The sequence below is a fragment of the Mercenaria mercenaria genome, chromosome 8, assembly GCF_021730395.1.
Source record: "Mercenaria mercenaria strain notata chromosome 8, MADL_Memer_1, whole genome shotgun sequence".
Taxonomy (NCBI): domain Eukaryota; kingdom Metazoa; phylum Mollusca; class Bivalvia; order Venerida; family Veneridae; genus Mercenaria; species Mercenaria mercenaria.
In genome coordinates, this window is record NC_069368.1 from 68,300,331 (window position 1) to 68,321,752 (window position 21,422).

Below are 21,422 nucleotides of genomic sequence, written 5' to 3' on the forward strand. Positions count from 1 at the left end.
TATAGGAATGTTGTTGTTTTCCTAGCTATGTATTATAAAGTATGTTCAACTGAATAATTCATGCTTTTCTTATTTACTTTTTTTTTGAAAAATCTAGGTCTGCCTTCAGAACACAAGTTGATGACGTTACAATGAAGGTTGCGTTGTCGTCTGTACGATGTGATGGGACTGAAGACAGTATATTTCAGTGCGGAAGCAGTGGCTGGTTATCGGCCCCGGCCTCGTGTCAGAGTCACGAGAAGGACGCTGGGGTTTATTGCTATAAACATGGTAAACTTTCAATCGATTACATTTCCTTACCTTTGACCTTTGTTGACCGTGGAAAGTTGCGCGGACTTTGCTACATTCTGAACTGTTTCAATGACTTCTTCCGAGAGATACGATGTTCCGTTTGGGCAATCGTGACCTTTTATTTAATACTAATCCGTGATGGTACGATGGTGAAAACGCGATAGCACGATGATGAAGTCGCGATGACCAGTACGATGGTGAAATGTCGATGTAATATCGCGTTTTCATCATCGTACCATCGCGTTTTCACCATCGCACCATTGTGCCATCGCGTTTTCATCATCGCACCATTGTGCCATCGCGTTTTCATCATCGTACCATCGTGCCATCGCGTTTTCACCATCGTACCATCGCGTTTTCACCATCGTGCCATCGCGCTATCATCATCGTATCATCGTGGTTTCACTATCGTGCCATCGCGTTTTCACCATCGTACCATCGCATTTTCACCATCGTACCATCGCCTTCCGGTTAGAAATGCGTAATCCCGTACACTTGTATTTTTGTCAACAATAGATGAATGTACATTGTATCTCAATGTATTTTATGAGATGAAATTTACCATTTAGAGTCAGCTGTTTTGCAGAATGCTTTATAAAATGTTCAGTGCTCAGTCCATTAAAACTAAAATCTTCAAGGCCACGTCCTTTGTAATTTGTATGCATGAAAGTAAATAAAAAGCTGGGTGTAATAGTCACATGGTATTATTCAAACTCAGCTTATTCTTGTTAGGATGTAGAAGGTACATAGTGCAATGTGAAAATGAGATTTATCAAGCCTGTATTTTACTGACACATATACTGTACCACTGCGCATGACCACGGAAGGCGATGGTACGATGGTGAAAATGCGATGGTACGATGGTGATAACGCGATGGTACGATGATGAAAATGCGATGACACGATGGTGAAAACGCGATGGTACGATGATGAAAACGCGATGGTACGATGATACGATGGTGAAAACGCGATATTACATCGACATTTCACCATCGTACCATCGCACCATCGCGATTTCATCATCGTGCCATCGCGTTTTCACCATCGTACCATCGTTGTTTCATCATCGTGCCATCGCGTCATCGCGTTTTCGTCATCGTTCCATCGTGCATCGCGGTTTAGTATTAAATAAAAGGTCACGATTGTCCAAACGGAACACCGTAGAGAGATCTGTGCCTGTTAATACGCACGTGCATTATGTAAGCTTATACTTTCTTGTTTAACATTCGAGCATCACACAGAAAACAAATATTGAACAAAATTGAATTGACACGACTGTATGATTTTTCACTAGAATTAACGATAGCAAGGCTTACATAAAGATCAGGAACCGTATTTCTAATTAGAATTGAATTCTGGCTGTTCTATTTAGATATTGAAAAGATCGTTATCTTGACATTTATTTTGAATTTTCTGATACTTATGAAAAGTGAACAACTTTTGTAGGAATCTGTCGTAAAACATATAAATATAAGAATTGAATGCTATTTTTGTGCGTTTTATACGGGTATAAACCACACTGGGACTTCTTGTAGATCATCAAAGAATCGCTAGCGCGATTCATAGATTTTCAAGAAGACCCAGTGTGGTTTTTATCCATATAGACGTACAAAAAGAGCATTTATTTCTTAGATAGTAGCACAGTCTAATTTTGTGATGTGCGGTCTCTTGTAAGAATATTGACTTACTCGGGGTAACTTTGTGTCTACGGATATTAACAGTTTGTTAGTGTACAGTGTCATTACACATGTTCACGAAATAATTATGTCGATATTACACTACATGTATATGCCTATGACTTATACATCAACATTTACCAAAACATTTTCAAACATGATACAATGTATATTCCTGAAAGATCTTAAAGTGTGAATATATATTTACTATCCCAGTTACAATTCTATCAATATGGTGTAGTCATTTACAGATTCTGCATCGTCATGTTATTAGTCATTATGCTGTTGGATAATATTGAAACATTTTTTCCTGATAAAAACTCAACACTCTTTCATATCAACAGTGAAATTGCCGATGTATTCTTACGGCTCTGTGCAGTATCACACTGGTGAGGAGTATGGCCTGGTATGCGCAGATGGGTTCGATACAAAAGCAGCAAATGTGGTCTGTAAACAGAACAATTTTGCCCAGGGTGTCTCAGTGTGTTGTTCCGGTTTTGGTCCGTCCCGTCTGAAATTTAGCATGTCCAATGTGCAATGTATCGGCAATGAGAGGTCTTTAAGAGAGTGTTCCTACATAGACGACAACCCTGTATGCCCCAGTGGACAGTATGCCGGAGTTGTGTGTACAGATTTTAATCCTGGGTTTACAAGTAAGCGCTGTATGTCTTTTATCTGTCTGCTATAAGGTATCGAAATGTGTCTTTAACACTCTTACATCAGCATTAGTAACATTGTTGCTTTGGTGGACGTAATTTTAGCAAACTGATAGGATATAGTTAGTCCCAGTCCGTTTCCTGTTAGAATGAAATGTAAGTGATAATAAAGTAACGAGTGGACTCGGATATAGGTACTTAAATAAGACAGTACTGTCAAAGTGTATAAGCTTTTTCATGTAGAATAGCAGATAAATGTCACTCATTGGAATTCCAACGGACGGTCGTGTTCTACTTATTTTAATTAATCAGCCAATTAATTATCCAATTAACATAAAGCCGCTCTCCAAGTTCCACCATTATTTTCAGGAATATCAGCTGACCCAGAAATCAAGATCAAGTATTTTTCCCATGACGGCTATGTTTGTTCGGAGGGATTTACAGACGCTGATGCTAAAGTGGTTTGTAGAGTGAACGGCTTCTCGTATGGAAAAGCATTTAAAGCGTCCGGACAAGGTACTGCATCTAAGCACTCAGAATCTTCCATCTACTTGTTATAAATACTGCATGATTACCTACACTTTCGACTTTTTTTTATAGAATGCGTAAACTGTTACAAATACAGGAACATAAACGTGTGATCTCTTGTTCAATGTTACAATTTCATGTTTGATTGCTTTTTATGCTCCCGATGTCGGAGACTTATGAGGTATATAGTGTCTAGTTTCACGTCGGTCCGTCATATTTCAACTCCTCTTACACTTTCTGTCTATTTCAAATGAAATTTAATATACATTGTCAACACAAAGTGTACTTGCGCATATTTTCGGGACTTTCTTGTCCGATTATTCTTTTTTAGCTTTGCCCCTTTTTGGACGTAGCCGTATTAGAACTGTTTCTTACCTTGTGTACTCAACACCCCTTACATCTATTCTTACAACTACAATGTACAATGATATAATGATTACATTCTGTTTGAAAAGTATTGTTGTTAATTGATTTAAACATCTAAAATGATTGTTTTGTATAAATAGTTGAATATATAGTAGGCCTATGTCTTATATCATTGTTTAGAAGTTGTATGTTTACAGTATGTGTGTTTGTATGACGAATCAAACTCATTCCCCTTAATTTGTATATTAATGTCTGTAGTGTACATTAATATTGTTCGTGTATATACATACTATGAGTTATGCTTGTAGATTGGTAAGCCAGGATGTGGATGTTCACCGACGCTTTCTTTGCCTATGGCAGAGAAAAGAATTGAGATTACGCCATTACGGGTGCTTAGAAAAAAGCAGATAAATAATTAATTGGTATTTCATGTAGGTTTTGAGAACAAAATACGATGGTTGAGAGGTCTAGGCTGTTTAGGAGCGGAAACTAATGTCATGCAGTGTAACAACGGCGTTTTAAGTTGGGGTGCGATAGGAGTTTGTTCCTGGGACTCGATTGGCGCAGCCATATGTTCAAACACTGAAAGTTAGTGTTCATTTAATTTTTCAATAAAGATCGTTTTACTTTCCCTTTTACATTTGTATTTTAACTAGGTCTTTCAAACGAAAATAAAACATACATATTGCAAATTTGGTCACATGCAGACCTTTTTGTCTGTTTATTACCACAAATCATTAACTCAAGATTTGTAGCTCGACTATTTGAATTTTCCGTTAGCGTCAGTGTCGGCATCCGTGTAACAGAAATTTAGCATGTAAACAGGCCAAGTGTTTTCAAACTTCACGAGTGTTTCTGCATCCTGAGCTAACATATTACATAACTGTTGCTTTGATTTTATCAAAATTATGCCGCTTTTTGAGTTAGGAATTTTGATTGGTTGAAGTTTTGCATGTAAGCAGGTTTCTCAGGTGCTATTGTGCTGAATACTTTCAGACTCATTACAAGCCTCCTGCATCATGAAATGGCCATTATGAGCCAGGTTCCATATCTACAAAATTTTATTCCTTTTTCAACTTAGAAATTTTGCTAAAGGTGTTGTTTCTAGACATGTATAAGGTGGAAATGTTTCAAATAGTCGAGTGCGCTGCCGTCAGACAGCTTTTGATACTAGTATTTCATATATTGAAAGATTTTACTTGGACTAGACAATTGATGTACTATAAATGTACTATAGACTATATACTAGAAAATCGCAAAGTACGCAGAGGACGACATTTAAGGAAGTTATTTTTCCCAAAGGTGACATGGACTTTGACATACGGCTAGCAAATGGTTCCAGCGTCTCAGGGCGTGTGGAGATCAAGGTGAAGGGTGAATGGGGAACTGTTTGCGGCGAGGACCTAACAAGGAATGAAGCAAGTGTTGTATGTAGGAATTTAAATTTCCACGCCGGAAGAAACATGCCCGCAGGATATTCAGGGCCTGGAACAGGGGAGGTCATCATCTTGGGAATTAAATGTGCAGGTACGGTAAGAAGTAAACATTGGCTATTACAAATATATTTCTTTATCCAGTATGTTTCAATATAAGTTTCAGATTTATTTAACAGCTGACTCAAATATTTATATAAATGTCTTATGCAGAAATGAATTACGTTATGTCTGTTTTAAAGTATTTTGAACGAAGCAAAAGAAAACATCCACGAAAAAAACAAACTTGACTTTACAATACCCACATTTTTGATTTGATGGTTTTGTTGGGTGATAACTTATAAAGGTCGAAGGTTGGATCCCAGTCCGCGTCGCATGAAACACGTGAAAAATAGAACGGTACTAGTAGCTGCCTTGCTTGGCGCTCAGCATTTAAAGGGAACCTTACGAAAGACCCGTGGTGACATTTCAACTTCATTATTTCACGCTTTCTGCTTCATGATTTCACGATTTCCACTTCACGAATTCACGATTTCCACTTCATGAATTCACGATTTCACGATAAAACTTCACGGTTTCGCGAATTCACGATTTCGCGATTTCCACTTCACGAAATCACGATTTCACAATTTCCACTTCATGAATTCACGATTTCACGAATTCACGATTTCCATTCACGAATTCACGATTTCCACTTCACAAATTCACGATTTCACAATTTCCACTTCATTAATTCACGATTTCACGATTTCCATTCATGAATTCACGATTTCCACTTCACGAATTCACGATTTCACAATTTCCACTTCATGAATTCACGAATTTACGATTTCACCATTAAACTTCACGAATTCACGATTTCTTGATTTCACTATTTCACGATTAAATTTCACGATTTCACGAATTCACGATTTCCACTTCAAGAATTCAAGATTTCTCGATTTCACGATTTCATAATTATAGTGCAATTTCAACTTTTCGCGGTTTTATTAGTCACATGACTAATGTATGACGTAGAAAACCGCGGGTGATATTCGCTACATGTAAGATGGCGTGTTATATAATTGTACAACCCGGTTTAGGTACTGAAAGTGAAAACTGGCCGAAAATGCCTCAACTGATGAGGAAATAGACTTACAAACAATACTTTTAGAATGCATTATTGCTTAAAATGTAAAATTGTTCCAGTCCTTTTTTTCGGTTTTAGTAAGCTCCTCATCTTTGTGCTATTAAATGAAAAGCGATGCATCTTATTCACATGTAAGCTGTGTAAATGGTATGCAAACTGAGTTGATCAAGAATACGGCCTTACCACGAGGGCCGTTTAAAACGTAAAAAAGCGGCTTAGACGTTACAGGCGTGGAAAGGATATACATACAAAATATAAATTCAGTCAATGCAAACATTCTCTTTTAAATGAACAGAAACCAATGTGTCTATGGACGGAAAGACGGATTCCAAAATAACGGACTGACGGACGGACAACTGCAAGGCTTAATGCTCCGTCGCCATAAATGGCGTGGGCATAATAAACATACTTATATATTTTGGAATTGTCTAAAACAGTAAAGCTACTTGGGCATCTTATTTTGTTCAAACATGTTTTAGTGTTGAAAGTACCCAATACTGTGTTGGTACAGGCACCAATATCCCTCCCCAACCTCCACACAGACATATGCAGGAGTATAAACTCATCCTCTGTAACCCAGAACATTCATTACGTTTACACTTCATTGAATAGAGAGTAACGGAATGGATTGGCCAAATAGAACAAGTGAAATCAAGAAATCATGAATTCGTGAAGTTTAATGGTGAAATCGTGAAATCGTGAATTAAAGAAGTGGAAATCGTGAAATCAAGAAATCGTGAAGTTTTTTTTCGTGAAATCGTGAATTCGTGAAGTGGAAATTGTGAAATCAGGAAGCAGAAATCGTGAATTCATGAAGTGGAAATCATGAATTCATGAAGTGGAAATCATGAAATCAAGAAATCGTGAAATCAAGAAATTGTGAAATCATGAAATCGTGTAATCAAGAAATCGTGAAGTTTTTTTTCGTGAAATCGTGAAATCGTGAATTCGTGAAGTGGAAATCGCGAAATCAGGAAGCAGAAATCGTGAATTCGTGAATTCATGAAGTGGAAATCGTGAAATCATGAAGCAGAAATCGTGAAATAATGAAGTTGAAATGTCACCACGGGTCTTTCGTAGAACCTGGCTTCTCTTCTTTCGTACCATGATAGTGACGAATTTCCTTCATGAATGAGATGTAGAGTGATTAATGCAAGCTATAGAACTTGTTTCATAGTCACATTATAACAGTTTTCCATGTACCTCGTTAATGTTGCCTTAAATTGTCATTTCTCAAGAATAATATGAATTCCAGCATATTTAGGAGTGCACATATTACCTGTATGTTATGTTGTGTATAAATGTGATAAGGTCGCTACAGTTTAGGGAATGGAGCATGCGTTACAGAGTGTATATGTTACAGGTGGGTTGCTGTATATTTCAGGTAACGAGACAAGCGTTACGGAGTTTACATGTGCGTTACAGAGTGTATATGTTACCTGTATGTTAAGTTGTTTATAACTGCATTAAGGTTGCTATATATTTCAGGTAACGAGACGAGCGTTACGGAGTTTACATGTGCGTTACAGAGTGTATATGTTACCTGTATGTTAAGTTGTTTATAACTGCATTAAGGCTGCTATATATTTCAGGTAACGAGACAAGCGTTACGGAGTGTATATGGTCCAGGTGGGTTGCTATATATTTCAGGTAACGAGACAAGCGTTACGGAGTGTATATGGTCCGGATATGGAAAAAGTGTGAAACGTTGCGATCATTCAAAGGATGCAGCTGTCCAATGCTTCTATAACAGTAAGATTAATACATTTCAGTGAAACCCCTTTAAAATAGAATGGCGTCTCTCAAAAACTCAAACTGGAACTACATATACCTTACTCCAGCTGGCTTACGGAAGGTCGTTGATTCTATCCAGGTGCCCGCTCGTGATGAAATAATGTACGGAGGGGCACCTGGGGTCTTCCTCCATTATCGAAGCTGGAAAGTCGCCATATGACCTAAAATTGTGTTGGTGCGACGTTAATCTCCACCCCCCACCCCCACCTCCACTTCCAAAAAAACAAACAAAACATATAAAAACATACCTTACTATTGAGTATGCTTGTGACAGGTGTATTGTATATGCTTCTTTTTTAATTTTAGCTCGACTTGTTGGTTCTACGACGATAAATTATGGTCGGTTAGAAATGTTTGATCAGTCAACAGATAGGTGGCTGGCAGTTTGTGACCGAGATGTCAACGTGAATAATGCAAACATTATATGTCGTCAGATGGGTTATGTTGCTGGAATGTATCAAGAAGGCTCTCCATTAGGTCCAGCATCAACAGATATATCTATTGTGTCTATAGATTGTACTGACACGTCGGAATGTACATTTGAAACAGGATCTTGTTGGTCGGAAAAATACCTTGCCCTGTACTGTAGTAAAACCAACATTGTCAATGAAAGTAAGTCTGAAAATATGTTTTGTACTCAAAACAGTAGAATTTTCTCTGTATACTGTTCACATATAATTACATATAGTCTAATCTACGCATAAGAATAAAAGATATCTGTTGTTCTGTTCTTTGCCGTGGCTTTGTTACAAGCACAGTTCAAACCGGTTATATACATGTACTACTTTATTTTTCTTTTCATTACAGTTTGATCCCGATTGGAATACGGGAAAAATATCCCGGACAAAAGTCCGACCCTCTCCCTTACGCATTTTGACAAAGGCGCGCAAATCCCCCTTCAACTTTGACTTTGACTTTGTTTATCATATTTACCTTTAGAAAGTTTAAGGGTTTTATTCAACAAAATCGAAGAGAGGATGTAATTTTGTCCGTTATGGGCATATTGAGCGGGGGTTGAGGGTTGGGGCAGGGTGGTTATCCGGGGGGATGTGTTGTCCTATATGCATCCAGAATATTTACGTCTCATTCATAGTAAAATTCACTAAATCTTAATATTGAACTTTTTTTGCAGATGCATCAGTCAGACTGCCACTAAGCTCCTTCTATGGTCCCGTTTCAATTCAACGTTATGGTCTGTGGGGTCATATTTGCAGTAATGAGTTCGATGACAGTGATGCCCTTGTCGTCTGCTCACGGTTGGGCTATGGGTCTGGAATCGCCGTCAGAACATATGCTACAGATGGATTTCCAATTATTCAGGGTACATACATATTTATGCAGTTGTTTTTATTATACTTAATAGTCAGTTTCATATCATTATACATATAATTACTGGTAATAAGTAGAAGATAAGTAGAAGAACTTTAATGACTGTATGCCGGTAGTACAACAATTTATTTTTCTTAATTCTAACGACAAATAGTTTGTTTAAACTTTATAACTTTCACTGAGCACAGACTTTAAATGTCTGAAAATGTACAAATGAAATTCTTCTCTGAAAACAGCTCTGCACATTTGACGTTTTAGAAATCTGTTATTAGATAGTTTCAGGGTTTTTTTAAACTAGATTTCAAAACAGTTCCTTAATAAGATAAAAGTTAACGTTTCGTTTGTTCTAGACTACTTCGAGTCATTCCACTATTTACATTGCCTCTTACAGGAAACGTCGGTTGTTCCGGTAGTGAGGCAGCTATAGAGAATTGTGCACGTGGCCTGTTTGCTGATGATCCTGGTTGCTATGCAACGGACACGGTAGCAGGGGTGGTTTGCTACAAAGACCCTGGACTGAGCTATGGCTCAACCGGCTTAGATCACGAGACTGGTCGAATGTCTACAGGTGTGGAGATTAAAGCAAATGGCAAAAGCTTGTATATTTCACAAGTGAAATTTACGGACACTGACGCTGCTGTGTATTGTTACACGTTAGATTACGCTGGTGGAGAGACGTACCACGCTGGTTCCGGATCTTACGGTGTCACTGACATGAACTGTGATGGCACCGAAGAATCGATCCTTAAGTGCCCGGCAGTCTGGGACCCAGAGAAAACAAGAGATAAAACTGGGGACCTTGCTGGTGCCACGTGCTATACAGCCGTGAGATTAGTTGGAGGTGATCCGAAATACTATGGCGTGGTGTTCACGTCTAAAGGAGTCAACAGTGGGCCAGTGTGTGCAGCAGGATTTGATCATGTTGATGCAGGTACAAAATTGAGCCAAGATACACCGGGCATTTATTCACTTTCTGTCCCTCCACCTCAGATGACAATAATAGCTTTAGAAATGTATAAAACTAGATCTTAGCTACAGCTGAGGCCGGAATGGTGATATTCATGTCAACTTGATTAGACAAGCACGAATTGCACTTTCATGGAATCATCAGTTAAAACTTTTAACTATGCAGTTTCACAACAGACTGTTTTAGGCGTTACATAACTAGAGTCAGTTTAAAATTGTTGTATCATAGCTCGGTGTTTTTTCTTAACAACTTTGGTGCAGGTAATTCATATACACTGAGTACAGGGTGCGGTAACTAAAAGTGTGCAGATATTTAATACCCTCACGTTAGTTACCGCACTGTTGGATTAGATAGGAAAGTATGCCAGCGTGTCTGGAACAGTAGACGGCGAAGTGTATTTTATTGATTTTCTGCTCTAGCATTGGTTTATTTTACCTGGGCTTTACACATTTGTAAAGCAAGGATTTTAAGTACTCACTGAACTGCTGTATATGGCAATGTGGAACGCCTACAACTACCATATGGATGGCTATTATACAAAACAGAAAGAACATTAAAACTCTTGGGTAAACGATTTATACTCGGGGGCTATGCCCCCTCGTACAAATCGTTTACCCTCGAGTTTCAGTGCTCTTTCTATTACTTATTGCATAATGTTAGTTCGTTAAATTGAGTAAACTTGAATTTTTAGTTTTTATGTTCGCATTAATAGTTTTGCCAGTCGGGTAGTATATGAAAGTATTAATTCTTTTCATTCTTAAGTTGCCAGTAACCTTTCCTACTTAAACTCCTCGCCTTGACTGCAGAAGACCAATGATTTTACTCAAATGTCCGTCCATGTAAAGTTTAAAAATATTACTAATAATTTGATTTTAGCTGTTAGCGAACCATCAAGCGAACTAAAGAAAACGACTATTTTGATGATGTTTTTACAATACCATAATTTCTGTTGGTTGACCTCGTTTTCAGGTACGGCATGTGCGAGCCTCGGTTACAGTGCTGGGCTGGTTCTCTGTTGTGCTCCATTTGGAACTATAGACGAGAAACCAGTCATAACTAATGTCCAATGCAGAGGTACTTACATTTGAACGCAGTATATACTTTAACTTTTATGTGTCGTATATTGGAAAAAAATAACAAATTTCCAGTGTACATCGCACGCAGCCCCTGTAAATAAAGTCGTACTTGAAATGTACGGAATTTTGTCCTTATAAGGGTACATGTTTATTGCGGTAACATTTTTTTCATGGTCTTAAAGTTCATCCGCCAGCACAATTAGTATGTAGCAAAGGACTCGTTGGCTCGAATCCATATCCTCTGTCATCATTGACTTAAGACAATAGTCTATATAAAGGTCCTTTATTCTCTAATTCTGATTCATGCGGGGAAGTTGTCAAATACTTGTGGGGAAGTAATCTAGGAATACTGACCGCTTTTTACAGCTGAACTATCGTTCAAAAATCTGAAACCCCACAAAAGTGCAAAGAAACAAATCTTCCGTCTATCTCGCCTAAATATTCCACCAAAAATACAGTCAAAGAGCGATATGTTTTATCAGCTATAATTATGTCATGGTATATGACTTGAATATTAAAATGGGGAGAAAATGTATAAGCGGCCGGGTAGTTCAGTCGGTATTCCGACGCCCCGGGTTCGAGTTCCGGTCTGGCTGCACATTTTTTCTCACCCTGTAACATACATAATAATTTGATGTGTTCCTGTAGTTACATTGTTCCCGTACCATTTCTTACTGGTCATTTGTCAGAATGTATCTTCCATGTCTCTTGTGGCGACAAAATAAACGTTACATAATTCACTATTTAAAAAAATGGTTTAAAATTTGTACTCACGACCAGAATTGTGTCTATTTATTTAGGAACAGAAAAACACTTAACAGACTGTTTGCACGATGATGCAGGGGACACAAGTTGTTCCAGAGATTACGCTGCAGTTGCATGTTACTCCGGAACTAAGCCGACAGGTAAAACAAACAAGATCATGCGGGTATATCTTGTCTAAAAAGATTGTCTTGCAACTGTTTAATTAATTACTCAGTCTTATATTACTGGGTATAAATGCGATCTTAAGAAATAGTACATAGTAATTCAAATGTGGATTATCGTTTGATACTTTAAAATGAGATCACATGTATCTATAATTTAGGTGGTTTTTTTGGGTTTTTTTTCATATTAAAAAGTATTAAAATAAGAAAGTGGGGTCCATCAATGAGCACATTTCCCACGACTGGGAAAGTGTAGGCAAAACATGCGGGAGAAAATTAAACTCCCATTGGAGTGCATGGGCTGTCAGCTCCACACGAAATTAGAGTATATAAATTTTAGCATTAGGTGGAAGGGCTTCAAATAGTCGAGCGCACTATCATTAGAGAGCTCTTGTTATATCAGAAATGTCAATTCGTTATAAAGCATTTAATTTTTGATGATATAAGATCTCAAAATTGAAATATGTCCTAATAAAGTGGTTTTGATGGTTTTTATAGAAGTCATATGAATGCAACTAAAATGCAACAGTAGTAGCAACAGGCGTTTAATTTAGGTATCAGAAATCAGTACTAGTATTATAGAATAACATGACGAGACCGACGAATTCAGCAGCTTCAGTTTATGAGAGGTAACGAAACGTGCAATACCGGACACGTCCTCTACCAACGGCTTCAGTACATCAAGATTGAATGAACTCCATGTTCACAAAGTATCAGAAAATATGACAGCACTTAGTGCAAGTACGAGGAGATTTTTACGGGCAACAACTAAATCTCCTTGAGAAGATGTTATCTTATTAAAGCTTTATTTTATCATAATTATGTTTGTGTTACTTGACAGGGTTACATTACTGAAAATAAATGCAATTTTAGATACATGAATAATGTATTCCAAAATGTATGAACCAGTTATAATGTAGCTAAAGGAAGCTGCATTTTCTTACAAACTAATTTTACAAACTGATTTGCTATGATCATGATGCGTATGTTAAACTTAAGTCCTAGAAACGAAACGAACTTTCTTCATTAAGATGAATGGACCTTATGTTCAGTCAGCCTTTTATTTGATAAAACAACCATTGTGTTTGGAACTAATATTTAATCATATTTAATATATTATATAACTTTACTATTTGTATATGTTTCAGACTATACATTAAGCCTACCATCTACAGATACCAGTACTTATGCCGGTAACCTTGTATTGACGTACATGGGCATCAGTGGAAGCATCTGTATGGATGGATGGGACGACAATGATGCTCATGTTGCATGTAGGGAACTAGGATACCAAACCGGGGTAGCGTATAATGCTGCCAAGTAAGTACGTCTTGCTACGGACCGTTCGAACGCCCGCTCCTTAGAGTAAACTTATATAGTTTATCGTCTTTCGGAAAATACTTTAAACTGTATGTACTTTCAATCTAGCACGTTTATGAAGCAGTAAGAGGCAGATTCTTCTGTATCAAAGAATGTAACCTTATATTTGCTTTGTATCGACTGGTGTTTCAGGTCTGTTCCTGGACCGTATTGGATTTCCCAAGTTAACTGTAATGGAAATGAAGATACATTATCACAGTGCCAATTCATCTCTTTTGGAGAGGTATTGGGTTGTAGCACTTTGCAGAGCCATGCAGGGGTTATATGCTATGACAATGAAGGTAAAACTAGCATACTAGTATACAAACATTATTTAGCTACATGTGTAATATTTGATTTATTAAGAATATTTGTTTGTTTCCTTTTATATGAACACCTCATGACAAATACAGTACTTTAAATCGTGGTGTAGCACCAAGTGAAACTATGATCTGATGTTCACAGGTGATAATTTGATAAACATTTTTTTCTTTTTTTTATTTCATGTTATTAATGGTTTTGACTTTAAACCAAACTTTTATCTATTTTGCCAGAGCAACGTCTAAGTGCACATCGTCATGATGTCAGAGTGTTTACACTTAACAAAAGTTTTAATCAGCCTTTTCTTGTTAATCTTTTACTTCAGGAGTATTTTCCCGCCTTTTTGGAAGCGGGGAGTCCCGTTATGGTCGCGCGGAGCTGTCTGTCTCGGGAGAATGGCGGTCAATTTGTAACACACATTGGGACAACGAAGATGCGCACGTACTGTGTAAAATGTTAGACTTCAGAACTGGGGAAGCTTTTCAAAAAACGTATAACGATACATTGCAAGGACCTGTCTGGGACATCAACTTTATGTGTGATGGTACAGAGGCATCCCTTACTGAATGTGTGTCGTCTGGTTGGAAATCAGCCACTTCAGAAACATGTGCAAGACACACAAATGACGCCGGCGCTTTCTGCTACACATCCGGTTTGTTAAAACTTATAGTGTATATTTTTTGTGAAAATTCTCCGTGGTATACTGGTATTTAAACAGAAAAATAGTAAACCGACGCCTGGTCAAGTATTTAATCTTAAATGTGTGGCTTGATTTATTTTAGTTGTCTGAATAATTGATTTTATCTGATATTGATTATATTATTTGAATATTTAATTTACAGTAAAACTGTCAACTGGCGTAGGACGAAGGACGGATCAAGGAGCTGTCCTGATGTACAAAGATGACATGTGGTATACACTGTGTGCTGACGACTTCACGGACGTGTCAGCACAGACTGTATGCAGGGAACTTGGATTTCAGGATGGCCTATTCCAGTGCTGTTCACAATTTGGAGACTTGGATCAATATCCTCGTCTAGAAACCCACAAGGTTTTTGTCCCTTCATCTAACGTATTTTGTATTTTAGATTATTACGTGACTTTTCATATAAATCGCCTAACCATAGTTTGTTGTGTATGACCGGTCTGCATTCAACTCATGTTTTCTTGGTTAATAAGTAAAATAATTAAAAATATGACTTAATTTCTGATGTCATGTAATAAAACACTTATTGAATGGTTTGCTGGTCAGTTATCGCCTTACTTGCCATACTAAAAACACATCTATACAAACAGGTAATGTGCAGTGGGAATGAGACGGACGTGACAGATTGTCTTGTCGAAGGTGAATGTACTGGCAAAAATTATGCATCCGTTGTTTGCTACGGATTCATACTTAGCACTACAGGTATGAAAATGTGTACATGAGGGGATATATTTTCTTTGAGTTTCACATCGACCCAAGTTAGGTCATATGGCAACTATTCCAGATTTTGACGGTGGAGGAAGACCCCATGTGCCCTTCTGGCTGTATTATAAGCATGGGCTGGCACGTGGGTAGTGCCACCGGCCTTACGTAAGCTAGATGGAAAGCTTCCCCACATGAAAATATTCTATACTCGGTGCGGGTTTTCGAAGTTACTCCAAGTTAGCGACATTAATTAGTTTGCCACGGCTCCTGACTTGAGAAGAAGCTGTGTTACGTCACAAAGTGGTACTAACGCAGTCTGGTACAGAGGATAGTACCGAGTACCAAAAATTTGACTTTGTTCTAGTTGTCACTTTGGACATAAAGCGTTCTAGAACTTCTCTGCAAAAATGTGTTATGTACATATGTATACACATAACGTTAAAAGATATTATGTAAATGTTTTAAAAGGAAATGATCAGAAAGTTTCTCATTGAACTGCTCTGAATAATTCTGATTGATGTCAACAAAACATCGTACAGTTCGATATCCCTGCACCTTTACAACGCATTTTAGTACCGGGTTCCAATTCATGCCGTAACAGAGCTGCTGTTTTGTTTAACTACCGCTTTAGTTCTAAACCAAACGGTGTTCTCTGAATTTAACTTGATAATAAAGAACCAACTTTATATATAGAACTGTAAATAGTCATGTTCCACATTATCTGGTGTTTCCGTACTTTTGCTGCTTGTAGTTCATAAGACTTTTACTCTTTGTAAAATAAAATTAATATACATTGCGTGATAATGTTGACCGGTGTTGAAGTTGACTGTTTTGATTTTACTGCAAAAGTTTCTGTATTCTGATATGCTATGGCTCATGTTCTTATTTTCATATTTTCAGAAACTATAACGAAACTGCCGGTACCGGAGGACAAATTTGATCCATTACCTGTAATCATAGCTGTTGTAGTGTTCATTTGCCTTGTGATAGTATTCGTTCTTGTACTGTGTGTCCTCCGGAGACAGAGAAGAAAGAAAAAACTTGAAACTAGCAGACAGAATTTTGATAGTGCTATGATTAGAGAAGAAACGGATGGAAGTGTTCATGTAGAAAACAGACTTCATGGCGTCGCTGTGACGCCAGAGGTGTCGCGTGTGGAATATGGAAAGCGCGGAGGAGATCACTTTGCTAGAATATCGCCGTCTTACAGAAATCCAGGCTACTCTACGCCACGTGATGTAAACACTGGTAATATTCCTGTCTCTTCTCCTGAAACACAAGAGCAAAACAGAACCGTGATTGATATTAGAACATCTCAGCCATATGATAATCCTGTTGCTCGCAATAACATCGAAGATCCACACTTGTATGACAGTATAAAACCACACGTGTATGACAGCATTAAATCATCTGCTTATCTGACACCAACTGTCCACCAGACGCAACATTCCAATGACACTAGTATAGATAGTCATTTAGTCTCGGCATTAGCAAATCAGGATGAAGTTGCGTCTCCAACAGAAGACAAAACTGAACCGCACTTCCTGCAAGTGGCGGATATAGATACAAATCTGGGTGAAAATCAGGGTGAATAAATGGTCATACTAAATAAGCAACTCATTTAGATTTAGTAAAATGATATTATGTACTACTAGTGTACCAGTATTAGTGATAAAGATACCTATTATATGAGTTTCCTACATATTAGCTTTAGGCGTATTAGCTTAAATAGGACTTATATCACAATGTTCTTAACTCGATGTGATCTGGATTTTTATTATATAATCTATAATATAATTTTGTTCTGTAGGGAGTCTGCTGTTCTATAAATATAGTACGAGATATTGAAACGACACTTAAGTTATAGGTAGCTGATAGTAAGGCCGATGTCGGCATTTGGAGTCATTAGCCTCAAGGCCAACGTCACTGTTTTCTAAAATAGAAAAAACAAAGTTTCCGCTCGATAATATCTAGTTGTTTGGAGAGACTTACCCTAACCAAATTTTACACAAGTAAAACAAGCTGTTTATTTGGTGACACCTTTTTCTAGTCCTAATCATATCCATGCATATGTTTCCTGTATATAAATTTAGTTAGGAATGGCATACTGTCTAGAAAGTCTATAAGAAGATCTAGCTTTTGAACAGTATTATTGAAAGCAGAAAACTTTGCGGTCAATAACAGTAACTAGGATGAGATATTCTGATGGAACTTTGTATGTAGGTATCTTAATAGGACAGACAGGTTGTGGAGTGTTTTGTGGCAACTTTGGCCAAGATCATTGTAACTAAAATAAGAAATGTTTAAAAACCTGGAAACGGAGAAATTTCATATCTCGTGTTGTTCAATTGAAAATGTTCTTGCAATAAATCCTTTTAAATAAAATATAAGCATATGTTATCCACGTTTTTCTTATATTTTTGTTGAAATGTCCGACGTGAATCATTCCTGTATTGTCAAACATGTACACAAAGTTTAGCAGACGATTTCGCTAAACTTAACATGGTGTCATGTATATTAGCTCTCAATAAAAGGGAAATACTGTAACAATAAAGATTTCCAAAGATTCAATATTTTTATAAGGAGATATTCTTGATAGAATTTCAAAAAACCTATTGTCAACAAAACGTATTGATGGTGAATTATTAAAATCATGTTAGAAATGTGAATCACACGGTCAGTTGCTGGGGGTATTTGTACAAGTAAATATGTTTAAGGCAAGTGAAACTGGTATCCGTCCCGAAAAGCCTTGTCCTGACAGCTCTTATACATATATGCAAATCTGCAAGAATCATGGAATATTGGTGGTTGGTAACACGCTTGATTGTCTATCCATAGGGCCGAGGTTGGAATCCCGGTCCTGACAGCGGAAATTTCTGAGATGCTCTTGAGTGTATTCTACACAACTAAGAAGCCAGGACTGGTCTTCCTCAGGAAAGAAAGATTTGCGTGTATATGTGCTCTACATTGGGCGTGTTAAAGGGCCAGTCAGACTAATCGCTCAAAGTTCAGCTCACAAAGTTAAGCTAAGTTAGAGAACATGCATACATTCTCTATCCTGGGGGCGTCCATCTGGTCAGATCGTTTTCTGTCTTTTCTCGTATTTAACCCTTAACCTGCTAAATTTCTAAAATGGACTGGTCCATCATTCAATTTGGGCAGTACCATTTATTGTTTGTAGGGGTGTTCACTGAAAATTTACTGACTGAATAGCGAACATGCAGACCATGATCGCCTGATGGATTGCAGCTGATCATGTCTGCACTGGTCGCAAGCAATCACTGCCGCCAGCAGGTTAAAGGTTAATGAATCAGCGCCCTTGAATGACAGCTGTTGTATGTGTATATGTATATACGACTGCAAAGCACCTTTTAACGTGCCTATCATGAAAAGGGTGCTATATAAATATGGAGACCGTGTTTTAGTTGTACTTTGAATTGCATGGGGCGAGGTCAAGGTCACTGCTAAAATGGGAAAACAGCTTTCTCAGTAACTTCAGGAATGAGATAAGTAGACTAAACTTGGTATATAGGTAGCTTTTACAGACGCCAATGTTTTTGTTGTTGTTTTTTGTTTGTTTTTTTTTTTTTGGGGGTGGGGGGTTGTTAGCTTGGAGCAAAGTCATTGTTACCGCGAGAAAATAAGAAAAAATGGTTTTCGGTCAATACTTTAGTTAAGAATGACAAAATGCGACTAAATTTGTTATAGTGGGTAGCTTTCATGCAAATCAAAATTCAATTGCATTTTGGATTGATTGGTTCAAGGTTTAGGACAGTGTACTGAAAATAGAAAAGATAGATCTAATAGCTTCAGTTGGAAATGAGACACAAACTTTACACAAAGCACAACTTTGGCATCCTGCACAGACCTCAGTTGCATTTTGGTTTCCTTTATTCAAGGTCATTGTTACACGTGTTCTTGCAATATGAAATGTTTTGTTTATTTTTACTCAGTTACTCTTCCACTGCTTGTCGTATGCTAGAAGCCTCTTTGCAGGTAAAAAGGCATTTTAGTTTTCTTGGGTGTTGTGTATTAGCTACATCTCGTTTAAATGGGTCAACCGTGTTGTTGCACTTATAAAATAGACTGACCCGGTTTATAGGTTGGTCAGGGCTACGGATATGTATTGTATTTTGCCATCGAAATATTTCTATAAAATGCTTCTTCCCCTTCCGTTTGGATCCGTCCATGTTTACAAACACGTTTGTTTATTTTAATGACTGTAAGATCGACCATTTCTAAATATTTATGTTTAACGGGGCGTGGCTTCAGATTCAATCTGACTAAAGTACAACTCCAACTTACGCAATCTGACTAAAGTACATCTCCTATTAGGCTATATACCAATAAAAGAAATTGTTCTTTGCTTCATATAAAATTCAGCTATTTCAGAACAATTTTGTTACAGTTTCTAGATTTTCACTCCGTCGTGGACCTATTTTCCACAAGATATCCATACATTTGCTTCAAGAAAACGAAAAGAAAAAGGGGTGTTGAATAGTATGCAGTGAAATGCAAGTCAGCTGAAGTCAGGTACCCTCATATTGCCGCATTTCAGAAAGCGGTCCGCAGAATAAACACTGTACTTTCGTTTCCAAGTAAACAACTCGAAACCATGCGAATATTAGCATGAAAAATGTCCTATTTTATGTAAAATTTATTCCACGAGTGAAATAATGCCCATTTGGCCCCCGATTTACGCGCAAATGCGCGAAGACGGAAAAATTAGGATCTATTTATTAGGGACTTCTTTCGACGCACATTTTGGACCGAATTACTGCATTATAACCTACAACGCTACGTATAGGATCTGAGAACGACCTATTCATAGCCTCGTTCTGTCGACCCTTTCACTAGCCAATCAGAGCTTAACTTACAACATTTTGCAAATCTACCTGTAGCCTTGACTTTTGATATTTACAATTCTCATGTCGTAATATGTCAGATAGCCGGTTAGCTCAGTCGGTAGGCCAATTGCTTTGTAGGTGAGGGGTCCCGGGTTCGAGCCCTCGAAGGAATGCACCCTTTTCTTACTCTTTGACATTCGTACAAGTCGTCTGATTGGTTAAACGCCGGGTCCTACCTGGCTGATATTGCGGTGGTAAAGCCATTAAGCATATTTAGAGAGTAGGCTGGGCTTATCTGACAGATGATGGGTGATAACACTGAAACTTTATCTCTAGTAAACAGAGCCACGTGTGCTTTTGTATATTTTTCAGATCTGAATAAATTGTAGTAAATACCCATCTACCAATGTTTTGGGAACTAGATATAAATCCCTTTTATCTACAGCTTTCAGGTGGCGTAGCTAATTACTGTAATGTGTGCAATACAGGGATGCTGGGGATTATAACTCTTGATAATTGAGTGGAACAAATGTAGAATATGTGAACAATGTGATATAATATGTGCTCAACATTTTGAAGGTTAAATCAGAAAGTGAATTATCATTATGGAATAATCTAGCTTGTTTATAGAAAAAGCAGAAGATTTATTTTTTTTCTTATCTAAATGCTGAATGGAGTTATTTTTTCATCTCCCGCCATCTGTCAGATAAAGATGTTACTCATGTAAACTTCCCTATTCTGTTATGGCTGAAAGGGAGGTCAAACCTTTATGTGGGCTGGCTATAGCAAGTAGAGGTAAATTTACGAACATTCTTATGCAACAGAACTAGATAAAATTTTTCAAAATAGCAGTAATTACTGTGATAAACATATTTACAAATTCAATTAAGTCATACAATAGAATTCTGTAAAAAGTTCAACTTCAGCTGAAAAACATTAGTGTTCCAAACTTTACACGTATTAAAAAAAGTTACAATAGAAATCAATATTTAAAAAATGTATCTTTACTGGTTGTTCTCAGACTGTTTAGAGAAAGATAGAATTCTGAGCTGTCTGCCTTTGATAGCTCTTTACGACCCTACGGTGTCAATAAATAAACATTTTGTAAGCAAAGTAGAAGAAACTATTTAGCTGGGTTTCTATTCTTCTATGAACATCGCGACTACGCCTTCGTGTTTTGAGAGAAATCATATGTCATGGTACGGACTTGGTCACGTAAGGTGTCAGACAGCCGGTTAGCTCAGTCGGTAGGGCAGTCGCCCTGTAAGCGAGAGGTCCTGGGTTCGAGCCCCGGACAGACTGCACAATTTTCT

General features: G+C 37.6%; 1 protein-coding gene across 1 annotated transcript; it reads left to right on the forward strand.

The window, feature by feature from the left end:
- Positions 1-103: 103 nt before the first annotated feature.
- Positions 104-17,662, forward strand: LOC123566156 (scavenger receptor cysteine-rich domain superfamily protein-like). Its single transcript, XM_053550128.1, has 17 exons — positions 104-270; positions 2,312-2,620; positions 2,993-3,139; positions 3,953-4,105; positions 4,820-5,044; positions 7,730-7,831; positions 8,180-8,485; positions 9,006-9,194; positions 9,594-10,133; positions 11,139-11,243; positions 12,046-12,150; positions 13,320-13,491; positions 13,684-13,832; positions 14,177-14,503; positions 14,694-14,902; positions 15,148-15,259; positions 16,163-17,662. Exons 1-17 carry the CDS (start codon positions 132-134, stop codon positions 16,855-16,857), a joined length of 3,984 nt encoding a protein of 1,327 aa, XP_053406103.1. The 5' UTR covers positions 104-131; the 3' UTR covers positions 16,858-17,662.
- Positions 17,663-21,422: the final 3,760 nt, after the last annotated feature.